Source organism: Cyprinus carpio, chromosome B7 (genome assembly GCF_018340385.1).
Source record: "Cyprinus carpio isolate SPL01 chromosome B7, ASM1834038v1, whole genome shotgun sequence".
Classification (NCBI taxonomy): domain Eukaryota; kingdom Metazoa; phylum Chordata; class Actinopteri; order Cypriniformes; family Cyprinidae; genus Cyprinus; species Cyprinus carpio.
The window spans coordinates 9,786,128-9,799,620 of NC_056603.1; the positions used below are offsets into that span (position 1 = coordinate 9,786,128).

A 13,493-nucleotide genomic window follows, 5' to 3' on the forward strand; every position below is an offset into this window, starting at 1 on the left:
CATTCATTCATTCATTCATTCATTCATTCATTCATTCATTCATTCATTCATTCATTCATTTTTAAAGTCAGTTTTAGCGCAAGCCACAGGCTCTAGCACAAACAATGTATAAGCAGAGGATGTGATAACGAATACGGTTCCTCTGTTAATGCATTTCTAATGAGTGATGAACACTGTGGAAATCTGTTTTTTTGTTTTAGAACAGGGAAATAAATTAAACTAAGTTACTCTTAGTTGCTCTTACTTAGGATTTTTTTTTTTTTTTAGCAGATTTTTTTTCTGACACTGGAATAGCAACATAAAATTGCAAAAACAGATAAAAAAAGGGGAGACAATATCATCATACATTTTTGTCTAAATAAGCATCTAACTGGCTAAGGACAATGCACATGAATACTCACACATGACATCCACATGTACATTTATTCATTTAGAAGACGCAAATGAAACAAACAAACACAAAATTATGTTACTGAACATGTTTTACGGAACATACCATAACATGTATTTTCAAAGTTGCAAAGAAACCAACACAATCTAACAAACCTTACTATGCCTAACAAATTCATACATCTAACAATGTACAGGACAAAGTCTAAATAGCACAGTAACATTTAAAGACATTTAAAATGACCACCTGTATATTTTGTATATATATATTGTGTGTGTGTGTGTGTGTGTGTGTGTGTGTGTGTGTGTGTGTGTGTGTGTGTAAAAACTACTGTTATCTGAGGTATAACAAAACTCTTTATTTTAACTCTTAGGAAAAAACCCTGGACATGATCCTTATAGGAATTATAGATTCAACTATAATACATTACAGGGGTCTTTTAGAAAATATTTGCCCAGTATGTTTGTAATTGCTACCAAATTCAAATGAAAATCAAATGTGTGTCAGCAGTGATAATTAATTACACAAAAAAATCCTTGGCTATACTTTGAAGATAAGTAGAATTGACAAATTGTTTTTGATAAGTTAAATGTATGTAACCAAATAGTTTTTTTTTTTTTATGAGACAACATATTGGATGGAAACATTTCAAATATTCCTCTAAAGCTCTGAATGTAACTGGTGTGATCTGACCTGTGCGTACAGAGACTGGTCCTGACTGATCTTTTCTTTGGCTCTTCTAGTGTTCAGAGGTTTCTGACTAAAACTAATGGCTGCATAATTCAGCGTGTCTTCATTCTAATATTAAGAGAGAAAAAAAACTCCAATTATGAGAGGAAAAGGGCATGTGATATGGCATAAAATACACCAAAAGTAATAAAGTTTTTATCTTTTATACTTATTGTAATATTTAAAAAAAAATAACACAATAAAATAAAATCTAACATCAAATTGATACACATTTAAGATCTGACATTAAGGTGTGTGTGTTATTTCCATTCACTATACTGAGATTTAAAGCATGACTTCATTGCATATAAACCATATAATAAGAATATATATAGAGTATAGATCTCAAATAGAAGAAATACTTACTAGACTCTCCGGAGGTTTGGGTGCTTAAGGGAGTCAAGAAACAGTCTTGTCATTATAAACGGCAGTCGTGTGTTGCCTTAAATTACTATAATAAATTAATTAAGAAAGTTAAAATAGTTAAGTTCATAAAGTTTTACCTTTATTCTGACCCATGCATAGTTTTATTCCCAGAAAAACAACAAGGGCCAAAAAAATGATGTTTAAAATTCCAAGAGCAGGAAGAGTTGGATTCACATAACCGTTCTCTTAAAAAAAGAAAAGAAAAAGATTTTTAATTTCTTACATAACATTTTTCACATTTATTAGATAAGTTCGGCATCGTGTACTGTAGAATATGAATCAAATGCTCTTCTAGAGAGGGAAGATCAAAAACCACATTTCAGCGTTTTAAAACAGGTATTTTATTTAACCTTCATGTTACCTCTAAAATTTAGTTCAGTTCCTTTTCCAAACAGTATCTCTCCACATGCGGCCACAGCACAGTAGTAAATCCCAGCATCGGAGTGACTGACATTGCTGTTGAAGAGACTGTAGACACAGCTCTGTGTTTGAGATTCAGTGCTGTTCTCACACTGACCATTTCTCTCTCCTTTTGTGTAAAGCACTCCTTGAGATTCTCCTGAGCTTTGTCTGAACCAGTAGACACTGTGTTCTCCTGCACAACTCTCAGTGAAGAGGCTGCACTGCAAACTCACAGAATCCCCTGTATGAAGCGTGTCTGTCAAAGACTGCTGAAGAGTTGTGTTTCTACCTATGGCTGCATCTTTAAAAGGGACATCAGAGACAAATAGTAAGGACAAGAAAAATCAGACACAACAAACCAATTAAAGCTTCAATATCCAGCAAGAAAACTAACCTCTGACAAATAATCTGGATCCTGCACCCATTCCAATCATGTGATATGACGAGACTACACAGAAATACGTTGCTGTGTCTGAAGGCTTTACCTTTAAAATGGTCAGATTAAAATGATCATCTCCTTTAATAACATAAAAACGATTTGTTTTCTCAAAGTCCTCATTCCAACTAGTTGGTTGATTTAAATATGAAGAGACAATTTGTAAGGATTTTCCATCAGCCGTCTGTTTAATCCATGCTTTTGTCGCTTGCAGAACATTTGAAAATGTGCAAGTAAAGTTCACATCCTCTCCAGCTCTAACTATTTTTACATTATCCTCCTGAACAACATCCACATCAGAGCAGCAGACTGCAAAATGAAGCACACAACAGGTACATTTTGAGTCAAAAGTGTTATGTAGTGTTAAATAGGTTTTAAATAACAGTTGCTTAATATTTCAAAAGAAATGTAGGTACATTTACCTATTATTGAGAAGAGCAAAACAATTAAGCAGTATCTCATCATTAGTCGTCTTCCAAAACGATCCTTGTACTTTGAATTCCCCTGTAAAAGTGAACGATGAGTACTCTGTCAATCCATTAACACATGCTAAAAAAATGATAGACTATAGATTAGACTAGACTGTAGCCTTACCATGTGTCCATCGGCCTCTGCTCCAGGCAACTGATGCACATATGCACTTTCACCTTAACTTTTATGCTTTCACGCCCCTTGCCACATCAAAATGGCTAGAAAAAAAATTCTAACCCAACCATCTTCCATTGCTCCAAAACATCTCTCATTTATTAAGACACATTATAAAACATACAGTTTTTTTTTTTTTTACCAGTTTATAGTTAACAAAAGCTGTCTTCTCTCAAAACTATATCTGGGTAATATGTTGTTGCATTACTAAAAATACATTATGTGGTTTGACAGGGGAAAAAAAGCAGGAAGTAAGGTGTTCCAAAGCATGTTACCAGAAAACAAACCCTTGAAGGGCCCCATATGAAAGTTCCTGAGTTTAATAATACACTGTAAAAAAAAATGGTATGAGCTATCTACTTAAAAAAATAAAAAAATAAATATGGTAACAATATTACACCATTTTTTTAGTAGTTTTTAAGGCTTGATGTTTTAGCTGAATAAATCATGTAAAATCTCCTAAATTATTTAATTTATGACACAATGAATTTAATATAATTAGTGACATGTGCTCATTTATTTTAAGTTGATTTTCAAAAGTCTGTGATTTTGCAGCATATGCAGCCATATGCAAAGCATGCTGGAAACCAACAATTACCGTCAAAATTAAAGTGCAAAATTGAGCTAATTCTCTTAAAATAAATAGGTAGCTTTCTTACATTATTTTTATTTATTTATTTTTTCAGTTCAATAATTTCCTCAATTCAAGCGTCAAAACTGCTTAAGTTTCCTAAAAAAACAAACAAACAACAACAACAACAACATATCTGTTGTTTATATTAGTGAAAAGTTCTTAATATTTTCTATACAACACTGGACCACAATTTCTTTAATAAAATAAACACATTACTTTTTAATCATCACATTATGTTTTTATGAAAATTACAAGACCCATGATTAATTTTGTACAGTGTAGTGATGATGAGCATCTAAGATATGAAAATTTTAAATACATTTAGAAAATAGGGTCACACTTTATATTATGTGGCCTTAACTACTATGTATTAATATTAAAATAATTACAATGTACTTATTGGGGTCATATTGTATTGCAAAACACGTTTGCTGCTATTGAGGTGGGATATGGGTAAGGGTAGGAACTGGTTTGGTGGTTTGGGTAGGTTTAAGGGTGGGTTAAGGTGAAAGGGGTGGGTCAACAGTTAATTATAAATGTAATTACTGAAATTACAGTTGCTACTACATGTAGGCATTTTTAAAAATATATATTATATAGTAATATATAAGTAATATAAGTACAATGTAAAAAACATGTATGTACACAGTGTATTGTATCAAATTATTAATTTAAATGTAAGTACATAGTAGTTAAGGCCACCTAATATAAAGTGGGACTGAAAATAGTTTGAATCAAGGGGTTGGCACATGGCAGGGCTTAATCAAGTTTAACTATGTTGCATTGATGAATGCAAAGATTATTCATTCATACATGCATTGTCCATATTTGCACACTCTAAGTCTATAAGTGTTTAGACATACATCTTGTGATGTTACTTGGGCACATATTCAGTGATGAACCCGGGGACATTTTAAATATTTGCTCATCATACACCCTCGCCCGTGTGACCCAGCCAGGGGTGATCAGTTACAGACTCATGTCCAAGTGACGCACCAAGCCTCGGATCCCCCCTCCGGATCCACAGCCATCTCAAGGCCTTCTCAGCAGCCTCCTGGATATTCTTGATGGCTCTTCTGCATTGTAATCCTTTCACACTTTGCAGTTTAAGTGTTTGCTATAATGATCTGCCAGTGAATAACCAGCACCCAACTTTGTCTGGCTCATAGCAGGCTCTCCATCCATTGCTTCAGCACCTTGTGACAAGATCTGCATATTTAGCCGTCTTATGCTAATTGGCATCCTCAGTCCTTTCTTCCTGGGGGGACAGTCACCTCTGATGTTAACACCATGTCTGGGTGGAGCACTGTATTACAGCCAGTTGCTGGAGTGCCCTGTTAAGTCACCAGAGGGCACTCTTTTTATAACATTGTTTATGTGTTCTAGACTGTGTTTCCTTATAACCCTTTGCACTCATTATTAGTTCACTGCTGCCAGCTGTATATCATTGACTCATTAGCCTCACCCTATATATACCTTGTTCATTTTGTCTTTAGTTGCGTCAGTATTGCATTCTGTTCCTGTGTTGCTATCTTTGTTTCCTGTTTTTGCTCATGTGGATTATGTTTTTTGAAATAAAATTGCAAATGGATCTTTTGTGTGAGAATTCTGTGTCAGAATACTGATCCCACTTCAAGATCCAGCAGTTTTTTATTTTCTCCCTCTTCTGGTACCATGGGTTTTCGGATTACCCGACCTGCCACATGGCAGGAGAGAGTGGCTTAAAGGCTTTTTAAGGCAATTTAAGGCTCTTATAAGCTTTGAGACCTTGAATTTTTGGGACTTCACCTGGTATCTTGTTCAGCGAGTTCAGTGGGTTAAACCAGGTCAAAAAGAACCCTTTTACCAGCAGTCTTGGCCCTCCTACGGCCAAGGTCTGAGGTCGAGTCTGGTGGTCCAGGAGGATCCAACTTTGGTGGTCTCAAGTCCAGTGGTCCTGGAGGACCCGACGTGAGTGGTCTCAGAGATCACCACAGAAACTGCTTTAGTCGTGGAGCAGTTAGAATCCATCTCTGAGCCCACTCTGGTCCAGGAGCAATCAGAGTCCACTCCAGAGTCTGCTCCAGTCTTTGAGTCTTCAGAGTTTACTTCAGAACCCACTCCAGTCCAGCAGTCCTCAGAGTTCACTCCAGAGTTTACTCCAGTTGAGGAGCGACCAGAGTACGGTTCAGTGGGCTTGACATTGTCGCGGCCGGCGGGCCTGACTCGGGAACGGCTGGCGAACTTGACTCGGGAATGGCCATTGGAAGGGCTCCAGATTGGGATCGGAGGCTCTCCAGACACCGGATGACTGCCTCCTTCCAGTCGAGGTTGGTGGTGTCTGGCAGCTCCGTGGGGCGATGGTATGTTATCCTGTTCTGGAACAGAGTCATTAGGGTTACCCCATCGAGTGAGCTGTCGTTAAACTGACAGGGTCGGGGTCATCCACAGCGATGAATAAAGCTTGTTCCTCCATGTTAATCAGGGAGGATCGAACTGAAAAAAACAAAACAAAAAAAAAACACTCTTCAAAAAACTGAAAACAAACACGGGTAGAAGGGGTGCCGCTTACAGTCACGGTCCGGTTTTCTGTCACGAATTGCCTACTGTGGCAGAGACAAGGAGACGAAGGAGCCCGGAAACCAGGAGCAATAACATCAAAGGGATTTATTTCACAACACAACGAGGAACACAGGCAGGATCACACACAAAGAATCATGGGTAGACAATCAATACCAGACAAGGGAAACTAATGGTTTATATTAAGGGACTAATTACGGAAATCAATGGGAAAAAAGGGCATGGAAACATATGGGAAGCAAAACATACACAAAACTTGGAACAGAGTCTGACAATTATAGTGTGTATCGTGTCATATTTTATGCACCCATTTGGTCCCTCAAGAAAATCCAAGCCAAATTAGGCAGAGAGTGCAAATACAGTAGTTCAGCTCTTCATATGAGAATGTGTCGGTGTACATAGTAATACAGCAAAATTGACAGTTAAAAACAAACAAACAAACAAACAAACAAAAAACACATAATATATAATAAAAACAATAACACACCCACCTTTAATCAAGGAGAAATACCAGCATGAATTTGGGCACGCAGCATAACGACTCATTCTGTATTATAGGCATGTATATGCAATGATAAAAAAAGAAAGATATCTGTCAAAGTATTTTTACGAGTTAAAATATTAGTTTTTTTTGTGATCAACTTTTTATTTTTATATTAACAAAATAATATCCATTCAAACAAACAAATAAACAAACAAACAAACAAACAGGGAAGGGGGCGCAACAGACATATTATCAATAATTTACGATCTGAAAGAGAAAAAAATATGCTCATTCCTTTATATAATTCAAAATGTCAGAAGAAAAACATTGCCATGCATCAGTAGTACCAGGTTTAGTCCCATTAATTTGTGTCATTGTACATTCAAAGGCCACTATCCCAAGGAACCTATGTATCCAAAATGTTTTTGCACACATGTGAAGTAAACCAGTTTTGTATCATTGTCTTCTTTGCAGCTGTGAAATAGTTAAAATATTATTGAAGATATCAGTAATTCCGTTTTCACTAGTTGCAAGGGCAATTTCAGATATCAACTGCCTTTGTTGATATCAATAATTACCTTGTTACTAGTAAAAATGTGAATTCTTGATATCTGTAAATATATTTCAACGTTACATTTGTTATTTCTGATATCTGAAAATATATTTCTGATATCAATATAATTTCTGATATCTAAAATGGCTTTCTTACTAGTAACAATCCCATTTATGATATCAGAAATTAATTGGCACTAGTGACAATTGAATTATTGATATAAAAATAAACATTTTAACTAGTAGCAATTGAATTGTTGATAATCAAGAATAGACATCTGTACTAGTAACCATGTGATTACTGATATAAAAAAATAAAGCTTTTTAATTGTAAGAATTGTATTTCTGATATGTGAAATTTAAATTTACACTAGTAAGAAATCAATTCTTTATATTATCAGCAATTGATTTTGAATGGCAGCCTATGGTGACATTTAACTAGTGAAAATACAATTGCAGATATCAAGAATTATAATTTTTACTGGTTGCATTTTAATTCCTGATATCAGGAATCAACATTTTAACTAGTAAAAATTTAATTGTTGATACCAAGAATTCATATCCTCTGGAGGAATAAAAGACAAAATGGCTTGCCATATATGTACATACATTTGCACGAGTTATGCAATGATAAACTACACCCACCACATTCAATTCGAGCGATTTGATTGGCTGATGAATCTGTCAATCTGAAATGAGAGCCCTGAAGGATAATGCGTAGAGCTCAGAGTCATGCTTTACTTGAAGCATAGAATCAAACAATAAATTGTGATTGGATGAAATTTTCAGCGTTGTTTGTTTACACTGACAAAGCCTGCACAGCATCAGTATCAGTATCAGTAAATGAGTAATAAATGAATAAATGAGTAATAAAAAAATGAGAATAAGGAAATATATAGCCTATAGGTTCCTATTAAGCCAGTAGGTGGCTTTCCTGACTATGAGAGTTTCACACGAACAGAAACGGCGTGTATTTCCAATCGATAGGCCTACCTTCCATGCATGTGCTTCAATATCTCTGCAGGCCTCTCCTATATCTTGGAGAAACGTTTGTCATAGAGGCTGCAGTCATATTCCATCCACAGGGTGATAAACTCAGGAATAAGGTAAAAGTAAATTCTTGTTTTCTCCAGTGCCGTGATTATTTGTTAGCTCTGAGTTTTCACATATGACCAATATGCATAGTGAAGTCATGATAACTGGGTGAGTAAATTGGATTTGGAATAAAACAACCTTGGACTGGGTTTTAAGAAAATCATGCAAGTTCATTAGTATAAAAATGTATCAAATTTGTAACACAATCAGTAAAGAACACTTCAGCAGTACTTTTTTTTTTTTTTTTTTTTGTTAAATGTATTAGGGGAAATATTTTGAGTGAAATTGCATATTTGTGAAAAGTCTGTTTGGATGAAAAAAAAGGAAAGATATGCAGCAATGAATAAAAGATACAGAAACAATCGTGTAAAGCAGGCTTCATGTCTTGTTATTTACAGAAATGTAAAGCCACTCATACATTGTATTGCTACATTTTTAGGGCGGAAGATTAAAACAGGTATGTACTGTAGATATAACAGATCATGCATCATTTCACATATAATACAACTTATGCAAAATTACTTTGTAAATTACACATCATGTCCTACATTATGAAAAGGAATTTGTGCCATGTACTTTGAGACAAATCATCGGATTTTAGATACAATCAAGTGTCAAAAAAACCCAATATACTGTAAAGTAAATAAACAAAGCACACATCTGTGGTTGGATTTCTGTTCTGTTTAGATGGTCATGTGTACATGCAGCCAACTATATGTGAAACTCAAATAACATGTTAAAAATTACATATTACATTAAAAAAAAAAAAAAATGCTAATCTGGTTTGTATATTGTACACTGTTACAAAGCAGTACTGAAATTTAAGCATGTTTTACCCCTTAAACTTATGCAGCATTTAGCCTTGAACTGAAAACTGCTGTTTCTAATGGCCTTTAGCAATTACAGACTGTTTTTTTGTCACACCCAGGGGCTGGCTATGCTTTGACTAAGCCACACCCCTTCTCAACTTCCACCTCGAGGAGGTCCCCAAAGCCAACCCAATGGCCAAACAACACGAGAACAAGTAAGTGATAAAACAATCTTTATTTAAATATTTAAAAATAGCTTGGGGAATAGGGAAAGGGCAATTAAAACTAAACTCTGGCTCGGCCCTCCAGATGGGCTATGGCCGGGAAGAGGTCAGGGAGCAAGGGGGCCACGGGGATCCGGGGCGTGGGACTCGGGCCACGGCCTGAGTCTTAGGTATCCGTAGCGCCCTCCTTCTTCCTCCTCTTCGCTGAATACAGCTCACGGTAAGTACTGGTTCACACAGTTCGTTCTCGAGGTGCTCACTCTCTTTCTCTTCCTCCACAGGCAACGGCTGGGACACACAAAGCACAGTTAATTCGGCTTGGTTTTGCTCTCACCTCTTCGCTGATTGCAGCTCACAGTAAGTACTGGTTCACACAGTTCGTTCTCTGGGTGCTCACTCTCTTTCTCTTTCTCCACAGGCAACGGCTGGGACACACAGGCACAGTTAGTTCAGCTTGGTTTTGCTCTCACCTCTTCGCTGATTACAGCTCACAGTAAGTACTGGTTCACACAGTTCGTTCCTTGGGTGCTCACTCGCTTTCTCTTTCTCCACAGGCAGCGGCGGCGTAAGTACAGGTTTCCTCGGTCTCTCCTCGTGTTACCCACTCTCTCCCCTTTTCTCTCCACAGGTAGGTATCAACTTAGGCACAATAGCACAGTTAGTTTGCTTTGAATGGCTCTCACCTCTGGGCTGGACACAGCGTACTGTAAGTACAGGGTTCGCTCTATTTCTCCTCGTGTTATTCACTCTCTCCTTTTCTCTCCACAGGTATCAACTTGGGCACAATAACACAGTTAGTTTGCTTTGAATGGCTCTCACCTCTGGGCTGAACACAGCGTACTGTAAGTACAGGTTTCCTCTGTTTCTCCTTGTGTTACTCACTCTCTCTTTCCTTTTCTCTCCACAGGTATCAACTTGGGCACAATAGCACAGTTAGTTTGCTTTGAATGGCTCTCACCTCTGGGCTGGACACAGCGTACTGTAAGTACAGGGTTCGCTCTATTCCTCCTCGTGTTATTCCCTCTCTCTCCTTTTCTCTCCACAGGTATCAACTTGGGCACAATAGCACAGTTAGTTTGCTTTGAATGGCTCTCACCTCTGGGCTGAACACAGCGTACTGTAAGTACAGGTTCCCTCTGGTTCTCCTTGTGTTACTCACTCTCTCTTTCCTTTCCTCTCCACAGGTATCAACTTGGGCACAAAGCACAGTTACTCTGCTTTGGATGGCTTTCACCTCTGGGCTGGACACAGCGTACCGTGCTATCTCCGGAGATCTGAAGCACGCTCACAACATATACTGTACTGAACTAGGCTAGGACCAGCAGTCTCCTTGTCCTCCCGCGACGAAGTGCGTGAAGGCGGGGGTTTATCTGACAGGACACACGGCAATACACAGCAGCCCACAGCAATATACAGCACCACGTCAAAATTATAGGTTTTCACAGCATGAAGACTCACCCACCACACTCAGTGTACGAAAAGGACACCCGTCTTCCTTCACTTCGCTTGGTTCGGATCTGGCGATGGAATATGCGGCCTAGCTAGTGATGTCGTCGTTGTGACTACTTCAATAAGTATTCCTTCGGCTCTCCCACCACGCTATATTAGGGGTAGGGCCGCCCTCCTCCTCCTGGAGAGATCTACACAACGCCAGGTCAATATACAGGGCACTTTCGACTGGCTCTTAGTACTCACATCAATGCCGCTTCCAATCCCCTTTTTCACGTCGTCTCAGTTCGCCGTATAATCCGTTCACTTCTCAACCTTTAAGGTTCGCGATGTCTTCACAATCATACAATTCCAGCCTGAGGGAGAGAGAGAGTTAGACAGCCGCCAGCAGCGCACCAAGACGGGCACAACACAGTGCTTCACACACACCAGAAAGAGCGCCCCAGACTGTGAAATAACTTGGCCTTAAGTACTGCCTTGTCCAGCGTATCCTCCAATCACCAACCGCTGTCCCTAACTAGGCACAGGTGCATCGAATTCCCTGATTTTCCTTCTTACGGCGCTACCGGAAATTCCGGTGTTCTGTTTTTCCGGTCCGGGCGGAAACACTTCCGGGCGGAACCAAACTTCCCGAATTTTGGTTCCGCCCCTAAAGATCATCACCTTGTGACATTTTAGTATACATGTTGTATGTCACAAGTGAGTGTTCTTCTGTAATCTTTACTTTGGGTTCATTTGCCATGAAAGAACTGTGTGCCGCATAACTCAGAATGTCTTCAACCTACAATAATGAGGAAAAAGAAACAAAGATCAGAGAAAAAAATGTCACATAAAATGTAAAGTTGAGTCTTAAGAAGACACAACAGCATTTGCACTTAATAAAACTGACTGTAATTATATGATTCGAACCTTTTGAAATCACAAACATAAATGTAAGCACTTACTTGACACTCTAGAGATTTGTTGATTGTGGATGAATAAAAAAAGTAATTAAACACAATCAAATATAATATCTTTGTAGTGTAAATTATTGCATTTTATATATAATATAAATGTATTATTGTGTGCCAAAATTAAACCTTACTTTTATTTGGATCCTGACATAGTTTTATAGCCAGAAAAACAGTTAAAGCCAAAAATATGATGTTTAAAACAAGCAGGGCTGGATTCACATCGACACCCTCTGAAATTACCAAAAATTCAAGACATAGTTCAGAAAGCTAATAGTAGAACAGTTCAATTGTATTATTTCTCCTAATATTTGAATAAAAATTTTCTCTTGAGTAAAAACATGAAGTACTTTTCAAAAACCTTACCTCTAAAATTTAGTTCAGTTCCTTTTCCAAACAGTATCTCTCCACATGCGGCAACAGCACAGTAGTAAATCCCAGCATCAGAGTGACTGACATTGCTGTTGAAGAGGCTGTAGACACAGCTCTGTGTTTGAGACTCAGTGCTGTTCTCACACTGACCATTTCTCTCTCCTTTTGTGTAAAGCACTCCTTGAGATTCTCCTGAGCTTTGTCTGAACCAGTAGACACTGTGTTCTCCTGCACAACTCTCAGTGAAGAGGCTGCACTGCAAACTCACAGAATCCCCTGTATGAAGCGTGTCTGTCAAAGACTGCTGAAGAGTTGTGTTTCTACCTATGGCTGCATCTTTAAAAGGGACATCAGAGACAAATAGTAAGGACAAGAAAAATCAGACCCAACAAACCAATCAAAGCTTCAATATCAAGCAAGAAAACTTACCTCTGACAAATAATCTGGATCCTGCACCCATTCCAATCATGTGATATGACGAGACTACACAGAAATACGTTGCTGTGTCTGAAGGCTTTACCTTTAAAATGGTCAGATTAAAATGATCATCTCCTTTAATAACATAAAAACGATTTGTTTTCTCAAAGTCCTCATTCCAACTGGTTGGTTGATTTAAATATGAAGAGACAATTTGCAAGGATTTTCCATAAGCCGTCTGTTTAATCCATGCTTTTGTCGCTTGCAGAACATTTGAAAATGTGCAAGTAAAGTTCACATCCTCTCCAGCTCGAACTATTTTTACATTATCCTCCTGAACAACATCCACATCAGAGCAGCAGACTACACAATTAAAAAGGTACATTTAGTGTTATGCAGTGATAGACTGTTGTAAAGTATAAACGTATAAAAATGTACATTTACCTATTGTTGAGAACAAAAAAATTAAATATCTTATGATCAGCAGTCTTCCAAAATTCCCCTGAAAAATAAATAAATAAATGTATAAAATAATAAAAACATGAATCAGAAAAACTTTTCACACCAACTAATAGAGGTAGATCAGTAAACTGTCCATACCATGTCTCCTTCAATTTTGGCTTCAGACAAATAAGCTGCATATGCACTTCTGTCTTATTTATTCAATCCTTTAAGAGCTGATTGGTCACTTGGGTTTGCATTAAGCTGAAACCACTTGTGTGATAGCAGCCAATCAGCTCATGTCATGAAGTTTGCAATGTTGCACTTTTGGTTCTTTAAGTCAATATCCAAATTTAAAATTTAAAACGTGGAAAATTAGAATTAGAATATTAAAACTTATTTGTTTTGCTATTTGTATTTACAAGTTAAGCACTGTTTCCTGATACATTATGTATTGTTTTAAAGCAGATTTACTGAA

At 37.4% G+C, this 13,493-nt stretch overlaps 1 protein-coding gene across 2 annotated transcripts; it reads right to left on the bottom strand.

Moving 5' to 3' along the window:
* Window positions 1–680: 680 nt before the first annotated feature.
* LOC109059452 lies at window positions 681–12,765 on the bottom strand. 2 transcript variants are annotated; one of them, XM_042727157.1, is made up of 7 exons: window positions 12,587–12,765; window positions 12,152–12,493; window positions 2,343–2,693; window positions 1,908–2,249; window positions 1,624–1,731; window positions 1,487–1,509; window positions 681–1,189 (listed from the first exon to the last, which is right to left on the bottom strand). In XM_042727157.1, the coding sequence occupies exons 1-7, from the start codon at window positions 12,624–12,626 to the stop codon at window positions 1,052–1,054; spliced, it is 1,344 nt and encodes a 447-aa protein (XP_042583091.1). In that variant the 5' UTR covers window positions 12,627–12,765; the 3' UTR covers window positions 681–1,051. The 2 variants fall into 2 exon arrangements, with proteins under 2 accessions (XP_042583091.1, XP_042583090.1); XM_042727156.1 differs by lacking the exons at window positions 12,152–12,493; window positions 12,587–12,765 and adding exons at window positions 2,807–2,888; window positions 2,979–3,043.
* Between the last annotated feature and the right edge of the window lie 728 nt (window positions 12,766–13,493).